Source organism: Aedes albopictus, chromosome 2, assembly GCF_035046485.1.
Source record: "Aedes albopictus strain Foshan chromosome 2, AalbF5, whole genome shotgun sequence".
Lineage (NCBI taxonomy): Eukaryota > Metazoa > Arthropoda > Insecta > Diptera > Culicidae > Aedes > Aedes albopictus.
In genome coordinates this window covers 285,000,041-285,016,927 of record NC_085137.1, presented here as the reverse complement: position 1 = coordinate 285,016,927, position 16,887 = coordinate 285,000,041, and the positions used below count along the sequence as shown (strand labels likewise).

General features: G+C 45.5%; 1 protein-coding gene across 1 annotated transcript; it reads right to left on the bottom strand.

The window, feature by feature from the left end:
* Positions 1–269: 269 nt before the first annotated feature.
* Positions 270–6,182, bottom strand: LOC134286614 (uncharacterized). The gene has a single exon (XM_062848248.1). The coding sequence runs from the start codon at positions 6,180–6,182 to the stop codon at positions 270–272; it is 5,913 nt and encodes a 1,970-aa protein (XP_062704232.1).
* Positions 6,183–16,887: the final 10,705 nt, after the last annotated feature.

Genomic DNA, 16,887 nt, shown 5'->3' with positions numbered 1-16,887 from the left:
AGCAATTATTTATAGTAGTAATATAAGGAAACAAACTACGTTAAGAATTCACTGCATTCGTCTTCAATGACTTTGCTGTTTTTGTAAATAAAGAGGATTTCTATTCCCTATTGTTCTCATCACTCGCTTTCTATTCTGCTCCTGTCATCACTCATCCATCGGCGCACGACCATATCGGAGCATGGGGTACGGTCAGTTGAGTAACTAGGAGCGACACAACCTGAGGGGTTGTAACACTCCCCCCCGGTATGCCAACTCCAGGATTTGGCCTACCTATTTTCGCTCCAGATATCAAGGACCGCCAGCTTGACCGCTGGTCGCTCGTACACTCCCTTGCTAGTTTGAACAGTTGCTCTACGTACCTGACCTCCTTTCTCTACTGTACCGATTACCCGTCCTTTAGGCCAGCAGTTCCGTGGTAACTCCGGATCCACAATAATGACGACATCCCCCACGGCTATGGGCTTTACCTTCTTGAACCACTTGGTTCGTTTAGTAATTTCGGGTAAATAATTCCTAAGCCATCGTTTCCAGAAAAGATTCGCCATCATCTGGGACACCTGCCATCCCCGTCGCACAACTTGAACGCTGTCATCAAATGGTGTCAGGGGTTTCGAGCCATCCGATGACCCCAATAAAAAATGGTTGGGAGTAAGAGCCGGTTCCGACTCATCGTCCACGGGAACATCAGTAAGTGGGCGACTGTTGAGAACAGATTCGATCTGTGTCAACGCGCTGCGTAGTTCCTCGTCCGTTGGTCGCCTACATTTCAGCACTTCTGTCAGGTTCCGCTTTACCGATTGGATCAACCGCTCCCAGCTACCGCCCATGTGGGGGCTGGACGGAGGGTTGAACTGCCAGGACGTAGTTGGTGTTGTGTACTCCTTCGACATTTCGTGCTTGTCTAGCGCCTTCAGAGCGTCGCGTAGCTCTTTGGACGCGCCGACGAAATTCGTCCCTCTATCGGAGTAAAAACACACTGGTGTGCCTCGACGAGCGATGAAATTGTTCAACGCCATCATACACGAGCTGGTGCTAAGGGAGTTAGCAACCTCAATATGAAGAGCCCGGACAGTTAGACACGTCATTAAGACCCCCCAACGCTTTTCGACCCTTCGCCCTATTACGATTTCAATAGGCCCAAAGAAATCTACGCCTACATGGGAAAATGGCTTGGTGAAGGCAGCCATTCTCGCCGATGGAAGTTCGGCCATCTCTGGTGCAGCAGGTTTTGCATCTCGGTTCCGACACCATTGACAACCATATCGCATCTTGCGAAGTGTTTGACGAAGTCGTGGAATACAGTACCGTCTACGCACCTCGTTGGCTACAGTCGCGTAATTGCGATGATGGTACCTCTCATGGAAATCCACTAGGAGAACTTTGGTGACCGGATGGTTGTCCGGAAGTATTAACGGGAACTTTTCGTCCGGAAACAGGAAAGAGCACTTCGCAGCTCGGCTGTTCATTCGCAAAACTCCGTCTTCGTCCACGAATGGACTCATCTTGTAGATCTGGCTGCGACTGTATTGTTGCCATTGCCTCCGCACGTTCTCTTTATCTTTCGATCCCTCTTTCAGCACCAACATCTCTTCGTAGTAGACATCTTGTTGTGCCTGTCGAAAATGGTACAGCTGAGCCCGTCGCAGTTCTTCACTGGATAATGGTCCTTGACGTGAAACTAATCCCTGTCGTTTTGCTCGTAGATTGTACACGAATCGCTGCACATATCCCGTAACCTTTATCAGGCGCTTCCAGCTTGAATAGTCACTAGCCACAACCACTGGATCCTCAACTTTCCTGTGCACCAGTACGCTGGCGCGAAGTTCTTCGTTCGTTGTTTCTTGGTTGTAGGGGATAACAGGCCAATCTCGCTCCGCTTTATGCAAAAATGCCGGTCCTCGAAACCAGCGATCGTTGGACTTCATCTGCACCTGCCCTGTCCATTTCGTGCCATCATCTGCGACGTTCCACTCCGATTTGACCCACTTCCATTCGTTGACTTCTGTAGTGTCTAGAATTTCACTTGCTCTTGCCGCAACATACTGGCTGTAACGACGGTGATCGGAACGTAACCAGCACAGTACGTTACGTGAGTCGCACCACAAGAAGCGCTGCGACACTGAAAGAGACAATGACTTCATAGTGCTGTTGGATAATCTCGCTCCGATGACAGCAGCCTGGAGTTCCGAACGCGGCGTTGACAGGTACTTCAAAGGCGCAACCCGTGTTTTCGCCCCGACTAGAGCACATTCGATGATTCCATTTTCTTCGAACCGTAGATACACGACTGCAGCCATCCCTTTGTCTCCAGCGTCCACGAATGTGTGCATTTGAATCTGGGCTCTAGTTGTTGTGATCTGACGGTAACATCGGGGTATTTCGAGTTCCTCCAGCTTCGGTAGCAATTTTGTCCACGTCTGCCAATCGTCGAATTGCTTGCCTTCGATCTGGTCATCCCATGTCAGTCCCTTACGCCATACTTCTTGGAGTACGACCTTGACCATCATTAGGTATTGCGAAATGAGTCCCAATGGATCGAAGATACTCATCAGGATCCGAAGAAGTTCTCGCTTGGTAGGCGCTCTGCTTCCGTCAAACAGTGCTGCGTCAAACCTGGTCCAGCTGATCTTAAATGTGAAGCAGTCGGTTGAGGTGTTCCACCACATTCCCAGGACTTTCTCCGTCGCAATGTCGGCTGCTAGGTTTAGGGACTTCTCACTCGTCGGTAATTCGTCCAACGCATTCAAAACTTTGGCGGAGTTAGAAACCCAGTTCCTAATATCAAAGCCGCCTTGAGCATGAACGTGTTTCACCGACTTCGCCAGGTCGATGGCTTCATCTTCCGTTTCCGTGCTGGCAAGCATATCGTCCACATAGTGCTTTTTCTCAATGGCTTCTACTGCAACGGGGAACTCATCACGGAACCTTTGCGCGTTCTGGTTTTTAACAAATTGCGCTGTGGTTGGCGAAGACCGTGCCCCGAAGATCATTACAGGAACAATGAAAGTGCTAGGTTCTTCCTGGTTTACGTTGTCGTTCCATAGAAACAACTGGTAAAACTGGTCCTCTGGACGTATTCCGATCTGGAGAAACATTTCGCGGATGTCTCCACAAATACCGATGCGGTGTTCTCGAAATTGGTTCAGGACGGCTACCAACGAACTTAACAAGTCCGGACCAGTAAGCAGCATAGAGTTGAGACTTACGCCATGTGCGGTTGCCGCAGCATCCCATACAATACGGATCTTTCCTGGCTTGTTGGGATTTATAACCGGAAACGTGGGAAGGTACCAAGAGTGACCTTTGTTTTGCTCTATCTCCTTCTGGGTTACCTTCCTAATGTACCCTTTCGTTTCGTATTCTGCTAGTTTCCCATCGTAGGCAAGCTTCAGATCGGCATTTTTGGCTAGACGCCTTTCTAGACACTTGAGCCGCTGTAAGGCCATTGGCCGGCTGTCCGGAAGGCGAATATTATCGGAACGCCAGAGCAGTCCGGTTTGGTATCTATTGCCGGTGACCTGCGTGAGCGAACTGAGCAACATCAAGGCCCTCTCGTCGTCTCTAGATACTGAGGCCGCAACTGGCATCATGATTCCCAGGCTATCCAGGCTGAAGTACTGCTTCACTGCCAGGTGCAGTTGTTCATCGTTCTGTAGGTTGCACGCACAAATGTGATAGATATGGCTCCCGCCGTTGCTCGATTCTTGCTTCGACCAACCTCCGAAGATCGTCCACCCCAGATGGGTCTTCACGGTGATGGGCTCGCCTTCCTTTCCCTCTCGGCACCGTCTTACCAACGAAACATTGGCATGCTTGACTCCTATTAGAATCCTTGGTTGGACACGATTATACGACTCCACTGGGATACTGCGCAGATGCTTATACTTCTCCTGAAGTACCTCGACGTTCAAGCTTTGATATGGTAGCTCAAGCGCTTCAACCGTCCGCACTCCGCTTAGCTCAAACCTTCTTCCCGCCGATCCGGAAATTCCTATGTCCACACATCTTGACTTCTCCTCGAAGCGGTGAGTTCCTCCAGTCCACTTCAAACATAACGGCTTCGCACCACCGATCAAATCCAAATCCTTGGCGATCTGCTCATCCAACAACGTCAGCTCGGATCCATCATCAAGAAAGGCGTAGCACTCCACTTGCTTCGTCGGCCCAAACAACGTTACAGGGATGTACCGGAACAGTTCTAGGCCTGTTTCGACGCGGTGTGTGTTGATACTGCGTTCTTCATTCGCCTTGGCCGGGTTAGGGCTACCCGGGCTGCCTGTGACTACACCTGGTACAACGAGGCTCTTGTGCAAAAGCGAATTATGCTTCAATGTACACCCGTTGACTCCACACGGCTTGCTGTTGCAGTTACCTCCATGCTGTCGTAGGCAACGACGGCATATTCTGAGCTCGCGAACGGCTGCCCATTTTGCTTCATAGGAGAGATCGAGGAAACGCTTACACTTCGCTGCAGTTCGACAGCTGCCCTTGCAAGTAGGGCATATGGTCGGTCCTTCCATCGAGGTTTTGCCGCTAGAAACGACGTTCGGCCGATTGCCAGTAACCTTCTGGCCACCCGCTACCGGTGGAGAAGATTCAACGTGAGTGTTGACGAAAACCTTTCCTTGGCGCTTATTGCGTGGCTCCTGCTCGTAGCTGTGGGACTTTCGAGGGTTTGCTACGATGCTTGCATCTTCCGCAATCGAGAAAATCCAATCGGAGAAGGTTGATAGGGTCACCTTCGCTAGTGTTTTGCTGTGCCTCGCCCAATCCAGTTTGATAGCGGAGGGAAGCTTGCAAACGAGTTCTTGCATCAGAGTCGCATCACGCATATACTCCTTCCGCCCACAAGCATCGATAGTCGAACACAAGTTCTGTACGGCAAGTGCATAGTCTACTAGCTTTCCGATCGAATCAGTTCTAATCGGTGGCGTAGCTAGCACCTTCTCGCGCAACGTACTGATGATCATGTGCGGTTGACCAAACCTAAGTTTCAGGACGCTAATCGCTTTCGATACCATCGACGGATGCATCAGAAAGCTCCGCACAGAAGCAAACGCTTCGTCTTTTAAACAGTTTCGAAGGCGGATCATATTCTCCTCGTCCTTGTAGCCACACATTCTCGTCGTACTTTCGAATGTCGATATGAACATCGGCCATTCTTCTGGGCTGCCGCCAAACTTCGGGAGATCACATGGCACAACCTGACGTGCCGCAATCTGGTCGCGGGAAAGCGTGGCACTAGACCGGGAATGCTTCTCCCGATTTGCCGTTCTGGAAGCCCTCACTTGTACCGGAGTTGAACGTTCCCTAGGAGAAAATCTTTCCTCATGGTGTTCATCACCTCGCTCGTGGTATGACTCGTCTGCTGAGCTAGAATCGTCTTCGCTATCGTCGCTTTCCGGTTCCATTTCGCCCGACGAGTTCTCACCTTCTTCGTCGGCCGCATACTCCGAACTTGATTCGGTATCTCCGGCGTCGTCATCCTCGTCGTCGTCCATGTTGTCCTCCGTGTCATCGTCGCTATCGTGCTCATCGTCATCCGCCGCTACTGATTCATTTTCGGCTTGACGCTGCTTCTGGAGCCAACCTTTCACCTTCGTTAAAGGATCTGTTGTTCGGGCCCCTGGCACTGGACAGCTTTGTACCTCAGCAATTTCCTCCATCAGCTCGAACTTTTTCTTCATGAACTCCCGTCGTCGCTTCATCTCCTCAAGCATCAACGTTTCTTCGGCCAACACTTTCTGCATCTGTAGCTTCAGCGATAGTGCCGATTTGCACGATGAATTGGACACTATAGACTTCGCTTTCGTCGAGACGTTCGCCAACTTGTCGATTTCAGCGGCCAACATAGCATCCACGTTCGCTGATATTTCGGGGGCAGAAGCTTTTGGTTTCTGTCGGCGATCCTTAGAGGTTGAATCCTTCACCGATTTATTTGGTTTACCAGAATCCATCCTCTTAGAACTTTTCCTAATCGGCTTCGTCGGCTGCTCTGCATTGGTGGTCTTCTTCTTGGACGCCTTCTGCTTATCCTGGTGTACTTTCGCGGTTTCGCATTTCAAGCAACTCCAGTCGCAATCCGCAACGTCCTGGGAAACTCCTGCACAGCTGACATGGTACCGACAGCCACAAGTTTTACACCGAACTAGCTCACCATCTTCTACACCCGCGCACATAACACAGTGTTTTTTGGAAGTTCGAATCCGGGAAGATATTGGTGATTTATTGTCACCCGCGCGCGATCGGGAACCGACAGACGTGTTTTTCTTAGCTTTAGGGTCGCGTAGGGGGTCGATGGGGGGGTCTTTATTTGATTTTTGCTTTCGAGAGGGACGTGTCTTTTCGGGCTTCTTCTTACCTTCAGTACCTCTGCTGGTCGTAGGGGTATTTTGCTCGACCGGATTGGACATCTTCCACCTCCTCCGGTAAACGATATTAAAAGTTGTTGGGTTTCGGTGGCGAAGAAAGGGTAGTTTCCGAGATTTATAATATCCGTCAGTTCGTAGATATTTTAATATCCTGCATGTATGATGGAGGTAATTCATAGTTGTGTTTGAAAGTACATATTTTCGTTACTTACGTTTAGTAAATCTTCGTCCTTTTGTCCATCCTAAGTCGAATGTCCCTGACTAGCAATGTGAGGTCTGTCTATTTGTATATTTAGTTAGCATTTATGTCTTTTTAACACATTATTATTTCATTTACCTTCGGGCTAACGTGTATGTTTAGGTTAGCTTTAGTTTAAGTATTTGTCCGTAGTGTTTGTCGTATGAACCTAGAGAAATCCATGTAGTATTTAGCATTTATAGTTTTAAGTTCAATTTCACAATCTTACTTTGGCCGTACTACTAGTTTTAAGCAATTATTTATAGTAGTAATATAAGGAAACAAACTACGTTAAGAATTCACTGCATTCGTCTTCAATGACTTTGCTGTTTTTGTAAATAAAGAGGATTTCTATTCCCTATTGTTCTCTTCACTCGCTTTCTATTCTGCTCCTGTCATCACTCATCCATCGGCACACGACCATATCGGAGCATGGGGTACGGTCAGTTGAGTAACTAGGAGCGACACAACCTGAGGGGTTGTAACACGCCATTAATAAACATTGAAATAATCATATGAATTTTTAAATTTTAGGTGATTGTCAAGGAAAAATTCTAAGGGGTGCCAAATTTATTCTAGGGGGTGCCAGGCACCCCTGGAAACCCCCCCCCCCCCCCTAGCTACGCCAATGACCAAACCAATAACTCGTTGAGGTATTTCATCAATACCTACAAAATACCAAGTTAAGTTATTTTCAATACCTGGGTAACCGACCAATACCTTGTCTTGGTATGATGCCTGACTTTGGTATGCTCCAGTTATGTGGCAGTTATTCATTCCTGCTCTGGATGCGTTACTTGATATTCAATATCATCACATGTAAACAAGCCACGTGCACAAATGTTTACAAAAAAATCTGACCGGTTTTTTAGTTTCCATAACAATAAAATGCAATTAATCGTGTTTGTTTATTCGTTCTCATTCCCTGGATGCGAATGAATCGCACTACTCAATCACTTGCATATAGGGATATGCTACCCTTACTTTTTGCCTACGAGGGTCACATTATCGAATAGCAACAAATCAACCCGCAAAGATGCGTCCGTTGTGAATGATTTCCCGGAAGCTGCACTCAGGATGAAACGGTGATGAAGGTTGTTTGTTTTCCGTTGGTTTTTGCTTCCTTATTCCCCCTCATGCGATGATCTTGAAATAATTTCATCAACAAATACACAACCGATTATTCGTAACCAATTGCGCCCTTTTCGGCTTCTGAGGGTCACAAAAAGAAGGATTTTGAACCTGCTTGATAATCAAAATGAGCGAGTAGGTTATTAATCAAGAAACATTCGATGGCCTGCGCATCTGACTGATTTCTGTAATGTTTGATGTTACACGAACAATCGCTGAGAACATTCTTGAAGACCAGGCAAGTTGACCATATTTGCAACTCGGTCGCATGGTATGCAAGATATAATTTGTTGATCCATCCTAATAAATATCAATCTTACTCATTTTGTCTTAAAATGTATTACGATCTGGCATCAGTTTTTCAACGGCCAAAACACTTGAGGAGGAAGTGTGTGATAAAAACAATTTTCCACAACACGAGCACGTTAATTACGTTTTTAATTTGACAGTCAAGGTCGGTGAAAACCGCTCATCTTGAACGAGAGAATGTTTTCAGCTTAATTTCGGTTATGTCCAGCTTCGTGCAGGTGCTAGACTTACAACAGCCAATCGCATATATGATCAATGTGCAAACGTATACATTCGGTAATCAAACCAGTCAGTCGCACTCAGTCATCGCGTGTGCCATATGGTGAAGTGCTTTAAAGCAGCCATCCGCAACCCTTTCCAAAAGAATGACTTCATTCTCGAGCGCATATATTTTCAACCTGGTTAATTTACGATCTATCATTATTTCCATGATTTACGCAGACAGAAACAATGGTCTAATGATCCAACATCACCCTTTCACCGGTTGGGCTTTTTGTGCTAATCCGCGGGTGATTATAGTATGTGCATCGAATTTCCACCAGCTATCGAATAACAAAGGCCGCTTGGGGAAGCACCGGCTGAATGTAAACAGATGAAAAGGACAAAACTTACCTCGATCGAGTTTTAACCCCTATTAAATTTTCGGTTGCAACAGTTGGGTCGATCGAAACAGGAAAAGGGGTTAACGTTTCAAACGGAAGGCATTCCTTTGCAACCGTTGCGTAGCGTGTGTGGGTTAGTATGGGACACGCTTGTATGGAAAAAATAGATCCTCGCTCCAGTCGACTTTTTAGATCCCATTTAGGTCCCATATGAACTGTACAAAATTTCAACGCAATTGGTGAAACTATAATTTAGCGCAAGCGGTTCAAAGTTTACATAGGATTTACTATGGGAAAAGTTACAATTTCAAACAAAAAATCCCAGAGCTCGCCCTTTGTCTCCTTAATTCAAATCGATCAACGTTTCATGTAGAAAAATCATTTATGAAACTTTCCTTCGAAGACCGCAAAACAATTGGATGCTTGTGGAAAAAGTTATTGATTTATTACCGATTAGCGATCCAACGAACGGCTTTTTGTTTTGTTTTATCAGCAGCACTGCTGCTGCCGTTGCTGCTTGGGGTGGCGGGTGGCATCACCACCCCCAGAAACAGCAGCAGCCAAGGCAGCAGCTACAGTGCTGCTGATAAAACAAAACAAAAAGCCGTTCGTGTGATCACTAATCGGTAATAAATCAATAACTTTTTCCACAAGCATCCAATTGTTTTGCGGTCTTCGAAGGAAAGTTTCATAAATGATTTTTCTACAAGATGCGTTGATCGATTTGAATTAAGGAGACAAAGGGCGACCTCTAGAATTGTTTGTTTGAAATTGTAACTTTTCCCATAGTAAATCCTATGTAAACTTTGAACCGCTTGCGCTAAATTATAGTTTCACCGATTGCGCTGAAATTTTGTACAGTTCATATGGGACCTAAATGGGATCGAAAAAGTCAACTGGAGCGAGAATTTGATGTTTGTCCCATACTAGTGTGGGTAGGTTATTTCCTTCAACTGAAATTCATACGCACATGTATGTACGGGAAACCAAACATAACTTTAGTAAATATTTCTTATTGTAGTGTACAGGTACACCAGTTAAGAAATTAAAAACAACTTGTACTCTTAATGCTAGCTCAGTTTATCTATGGTACAACTATGCCATTGTTCTTTAGTGTTAATGGATTAACTCTGATAAGCTTTTGAAAAAAAAAAATGGTGCAACTTAGAGCTTAAGAGATTACGTATGGCTCACGGGCCTTTATCGATTTTGGCGCCGCCATTTGGCTACCAGGATATTGGGAGCTTTCAACATTCTCCACTGCTGTCCAAGCTATCGTGAAGTTGGAAGGGATGATGGTGTTTACATCCACGGCTTGGACTTGCTGGCGGTATGGAGTGACCGGCAAGATTATCAAATTTACTCTGCATATCAGAGCACCGAGGAGGAGGGCTTTGTTATCAGTCAGTTCGGATCTGTTCAGATACTCCATAATGAGGGTTAAAACGATTTGATTCACGATCAATCGCACCTACCAGGATCTCGATAACGATGAGAATCAACGGCAGTGATAGTACACATCCTTGTCGCAATCTAACGACGACTCGGATGGGGTCGGACAAGATCCATGAGCACAGCGTAGGTGAGGGCGATCAGCGGCAAACCAACTCCACGCGTCGACGAGGAATGTATTCATCTCGTAGGTTGAACATGACCGATGCCAAACTGTGTTCTACCCAGCTCTGTCAACGAACTTCGCTCCGTCCTAGGATTTCAATCTTTATGCGGCATGCCACATTGGCCATGTGTGCCAATATACCCTTCTCGACTAGGGTTAGTACATTCCATGTTTCAATTCTTTTCCGGTTATTTCACACGGAAAGTATATTTTTAAGTTTTTTTTATTCACCATTGACTGCTTTGCGACAGCAGCGCCACCATAATGGAACTACTGGTACTGCCATTTGAAATGACCGTTACATACCTTACACAGTTTACACTGGACTGGCGCCTAGAGCACAATACATTCAAAAGCACCAAACGCTCTCCGCTAGACTTCTTTCAACATCCAAGTCTCGCGGCCACACCACGCGGATAACACCTCACAAAAACCTCCACCATTTTAAAATATCCACCATCTAACACAACTTCGCTCTCAACAGCACTATTGGGCCCACATTATCTAACAGCGATAATGTACAGCTGTGTTCATAAACAGCAATGAAAGCCAATTTTAACAAAATTGACCATATTTGAAGTTCACTGTCAAATTTTAGCTCAATCGTCAATAAACTCAATAGGTAATGGGAGAACGGTTTTCCGGGAAGCTTACCAGACTGTTAAGAGCAACGATGAGAGGTGTGCAGAACAGCCGTAAGGATTTCGGGATATCCAGTTCATTTGAATCTCGACGGGGACTACTACAAGGTGATGGACTTTCCTGTCTACTGAGCGAGACAGGACAAGCCTTGACAGCAATGTTACGATAGACGGGGATACTTTCGAGGTGGTAGAAGTATTCGTCTACCTCGGTTCCTTGTTAACGGCTGACAACAACGTGAGCCATGAAACGAACGAAGCCGCATTATCAGTGGAAGTCGAGCCTACTACGGGCTCCGGTGGTTTTTTACGGATACGAGACATGGACGATGCTCGAGGAGGACCTACAAACACTCGGAGTTTTCGAGATTCGATCTTCGGCGGCGTGCAGGAGAACGGTGTGTGGCGGAGAAGGATGAACCACGAGCTCGCTGCACTCTCTACGGTAAACCCAGCATCCTGAAAATGGCTAAAGCTGGATGGATACGGCGGGCAGGGCATGTTGCAAGAATACTGGACAACAACCCTGCAAAGTTGGTGTTTGCTAACCATCCGGTTGGTACAAGAAGGCGTGAAGCGCAGAGAGCACGATGGGCGGACCAAGTGGAGCGTGATCTGGCGAGCGTTGGGCGTGACCCGTTGGAGAGCTGCAGCTGCAAATCGAGTCTTATGGCGGCAAATTGTTGATTCAGTATTATCATGAGTTTTAAATTGTACTAAATAAATGAATAGACCATAAGAGAACAAAGATCCATAATGTCAAAGTTGATTATTTTGTATGAAAGTTGGTTTTCACTGCTATTTTTATGAACACAGTTGTACTTCATCCTGCTGGTATTAATTGTAAGACCAATTCTTGCCCTCCCTTTGATAGGGTACATATGCCTCTTTTATGGCTCGACGATCAATTACGATTATATCGATATCGTCCGCAAAACTTGAAAGCATACATGACCTTGTGATGATGTTTCCGCTCATCACCTTGCTTCAATCTGACTAAGGATACAAAAGATGAGTGACGCAATCTTATACACAACTTATAGCGTATTATGACTCTGGGAGCATTCGTTGCCCAGGTCGGGGACTAGCCAAAGCCTCAAGCTGATCACAGCCACGGCCACTTCCGGGGTGGACACTCAAGCCTATCGTTTGATCTCCCGGTTCCCAGGGCATTTCGTAGGAGTAGAACCTACGCCCAACAACAGGGAAAATTTACCTTAAATTGTGCTTTCGACAGATCCTGAAGATGATATATGAGGTGTTGAGCGTGCTATCGAAGTGGTCTCCGAGCGGTTGAAGTGTGAGTGGAGAGTGTCTTCGGAACGAACATAGGGCGTCCGAATATCACAGGCTTGCGATCGTAGGGAGCTTGTGGTACCGCAGAGATGACTTTTTGTTGCGTTGTGGGGAAGCAAGAGGGTCTCCATGGTGTATGATCTGGCTGGCCTCCGGGTTTGAAGCCAATAATTTCAGGAAGAGTGATGTGATAGACCAGCTACGGCAGACTATGCACGAATACGGATTCCCGGATAAATTTATACGATTGATCAAGGCGACGATGGATCGAGTGATGTGCATAGTTCGAGTGTCAGGGATACTCTCGAGTTCCTTAGAATCTCGCAAAGGGTTACGGCAAGGTAATGGTCGTTCGTGCTTGCTGTTCAACATTGCTTCAGAGGGTGTAATATTATAGTGTAATATTATAGCTCGCAAATTTGAAACGATGGCGGAAACGTACATCCGACTAAAGAACGAAGCCAGGCAAATCGGATAATGTGTCGAAGACATGCTGGCTTAGGGCTCTAGGGAGGAATGACCGCGCCCGCCGCTCCGAATTTCTATCGACGGTAATGAAGTCGAGGCGGTTGAAGGCGGTTGAAGGCGGTTGAATGACACACTTCACACTTCCGGTAAAACTAAGTGGTGCAGAGAGTTGATTTACAATTCACTCTCATCTACCTTTGGGTGACCTACCTATGTTCTTGTTTATTACCACGCGTTCCATAGTGCTGTTCCTGCATCGTAGCTAACATTAAAGATTGTCCGCACCTCAGATATGCGTTTCTACCCAATTATCAAAACTTTATTCTAAATTCACCGTTAGTCGCACGGTTGGCCACTACCGCCAGCATCACGCTGATGCTGTAGACAATAAGCGAGTTTTTTAACGTGTTGTACAAAACACAACAAAGCGACTGCCGACAGGTTAAAACCTTATTTTTACTAAATGTGTATTTTGTTTCACACTCCGTAAGACAATGAACTATTTATTACCGTTTGATAACAATCAGAACGCTTGACGTCGATCTATCAAGCGTTCGTGCAACTACGTTCGAAAAGTTTGAATAGTTTGTCCTATGCATAAATTAAGCTTGGGCTCTAATGAGGGTTTATAGTTCGCGAGAACAGGTCTTGCTTCTGGGAATTCGAGGTGGGGCTAAGGGGGTTCCCAGAAAGTTCACCAGAACACTCAAAACATGGGGATCCATGGGCTTCAGGGGCATTTTGGGGTGCTGTTTCAGGGGATCTGAGGAGCCTTTTACGGGCGTTCTGTCAAGATTTGTTGGCGTTTTAATGGGATTACAAGGAATTCAGGGGCATTTTAATAATATTAAGGGGATTTCAGGGACATTTCAAGGAACTCTGAGGGCTATTCAAGGGACCTCAGAGGAGCCTTTAAAGAGCGTTTCAACATGACGCTCAACGTTATGATGATTTCAAGGGCGCTTCAACAGAATTACGGAGGTTTAAGCGGCGTTTCGAGGCATTTTAGATCATATAAATGGTATACCATGTCCATATGAATGGTTGTATCAGGGGGTTTCAAGAACACCTTTAAATCAAAGAGTATTTCAGGGGCATTTCAAAAGATATTGTAATGGGGACTCTTAAAATCCTCTGAAACTTCCTGAAATGTCTCCAAGATCCTTCTGAAACCTCATCGGACCCCATGTAACGCACCTGAAACGGTCTGAAGCCCCCGAAAACTTCTCCGTGACGCTTCCGTCACACCTCTGAATCCCGCCATAATGCTCTGAAATTTCCTGAAATGCCTTTAAGGGATCGTCCATAAATGGCAACGCTTTTTAGGAGAGGGGAGGGTAAAGTCCCTGAAATTGCTACGAGCCTTATATGAGATATGGAAAAATATGCTACGAGGAGAAGGGGTTTTTAAATATGACCAAAAAATGCTACGTAATTTATAGACGGACCCCTAATATCCCCTTAAGCCCAATCGGACCCCATGTTATGCATCTGTGTTCGCGCACAACGCGAACGGTGTGCAGCGTTTCAACCCTGGTGTGTACAGTTGTCATTCTCTCTCTGCTGTTCATCCTATTTGCATAGTTCCATTCACCACAAACCCAAAACTAACCTCGAGTCGCCGCGAGTATTTCGGCCATTAACACTAACAACACCCATATCCTATCCAACCTCCAAACCTCCACACACGCACTACTACAGCAAACCTCCAGCTTGAGCTCTCCACCAACATGCCAGCCGACCGACGCGCCAATTGCCTCGCGCTGATTGGTTGGCGCCTATTTCAAACTCAGTCCAATAGCATGAAATCAGTAAAGAAGAAGAAGAATAAGATTGTTCCCATTATAAATACCAGACCCATTTCTCAATCAATTCATTCAGTTTTTAGCCGTTGTATGGCACGTATCGAAATAAACCGTTCAGTTCCCAGTAGCAGAAAGCAGTTTTCTTTCTAGAAGCCAGCCGAACCACCAATCCACTTGTCCTTCTCAGGACAGAGTTATTCAGTACACAGTACAGCATCGACACTCCAGGCGTTCCTGAGAACGGAACTGGCCGACATCCCTGGCATTCCGAAAAGGAATTGGCCGCTCCAGCAGGGATCCTCCAACCGAGAGGATTGCCCTCATCATCTAGTGTCCGTGATCGGACAATCTGAGACCCTCCGAAATCCCCAAAACGCCTTCTCAATATCTCTGAAAGGTACCTAAAATGCTTTGAGCCTTGCTGAAATGCATCCGAAACCCCCATGTAACTCACCTGTGCTCCTCGGAAACCCCTGAAAACGTACCTATAACGGCTCCAAAACCCGTCGAAAATGCTCTGAAACTTCCTCAGACCCCCGAAAACCCCTTGAGATCTCCTGGTACCCATCTGAAACCCCTTGAGACCCCTTGAAGCGCCCCCGTAACCTTCCTTTGCTCTCCCCTATAAACACCCCCTGCCCGCCGTTGCAATAGTTCCCGTCATTATTAAATATTCTTGTACACAATATTGGTTCTGAGTAGCCTTTCCTCTTTTTAAGCAGGGCATAAAAAGGTGCATAAATTAAAAGTGCATAAAATTAACATGCATAAAAAGAGGTTTTAGTGAACTCTCATGGACGAGCTCCTGTTGATATGGACAGCGTGAAAGGTGTATTGACAGCTCTGCTTTTTCAGTAGTCTTATTATTCTTCAGTTCTTTGGTATCCTTTTTACTTTTTTAGCATAGTTGTTAGAGGGCGAAATCTTTTCCACACCAAAAAATGGGCGTAAATCAACACATCTTTTTAAGTTTTCATTTATCCTTGAGCCAGGACTGTAGGTAACCTATCATGAAACTAAGATCCTTTGGCCCAAATTATAACGAAGATAAAAAAAAACAACTTTTATTCTAAGAATAAATGGGAAAACGTTTTTCGTAAATCACATTTTACAACGTTACCTACATTACCTGTCATTTATTTTTATTATAACGATTTCCTATTCAAAACTTGTTGCAAAGTTGTGGACCATTGCTGTACCTACAACGTTGTACAAACATCGTCTAATAATACACAACCATAAACTAATCACCTTTCTTTACACTCTTCAATCGCGTTCTAGTTACCCACTGCGAGAGTAGAAATTATAAATAAAAACCGAAACAATTCCCACTTGAGAACTGCACGCGGGGGCTTACAAAGGCTTGTTGAGAAATTGTAACAATAAACATAACTGCCACTCTTCGCCTTGGGAAAGCGTCGGCTCTTCGAGGAGTGCATTAAAATCATCGCAAAGTGCTCGGGTGGCGTAGTTCAGCACCATCAGCCAGCGATCAGTTTGAAGCTCAATCAACCTCTCTAAAGTGTAAGTGGCTCTCCAACTTGGACCATCTCTATAGATGCATTATGTAAACACAAGAGCCTTCTGGTAGCAGTCGAATCGTTTTTTGCCTATACCTACGAACCATATATGAAGCAAATGAATTTCGATTTCTTCGAGTTCGAGCAAAGCGTTTATGCTCAAATTGCCGGTCTGGTTGATTGTTTGTCTTTTGAATCCACACCACGAGAGCAAACTCATCAATCACAAAGTACACACGGGGCTGGTAATTCGATCCCTTCATTGCAATGGTATTGCAGCATTGCCGTTTACCCTTGAGTTGAGAACCACAACGGCCAATTGCTTTAGGAAGTCAACTACCTATATTGGTTCACGAGCACGGTGCAATGTAAACTTTAATTATACCAAAGTATGTTTTTACCTATGTTTTAAAATTTTCTATAACCTTCGGTAAATGTTTCAATATTTGTTTTTAAGGACTAAGACTGATTATTTTCGCTAAATAAATTAGTAGTTTAATATTCATTTTTCGATACGTCTAGTACGTTGGTAGTACTAAGAATCTGTTTTTTTCAATGTTACGCTAAAAATTGAAAAAGAACTAGAAAATAGAGGAAGAGAGTAGAACTTGACAACAACAACTACAACTTGAATGACACGGTCCTGCAGCGCGTAGAAAATGTTCGGGATCTTGGTGTGACAATGGATCAGTGCTTAACATTCAATGATCACATCACCAGAGTTGTTAAAGAGGCGTTACAACTTTTTGCCCCCCTATGTCACACTTTTTGTAAGAGACTTCTACATTTTTTGTAAGGGTTGTCACACTTAACCCCTGCTCCCCCTTAAAAGCGTGACGTAATTCATGGACGTTCCCATACTGGCCTACCTGAAGTCAGAGTTTA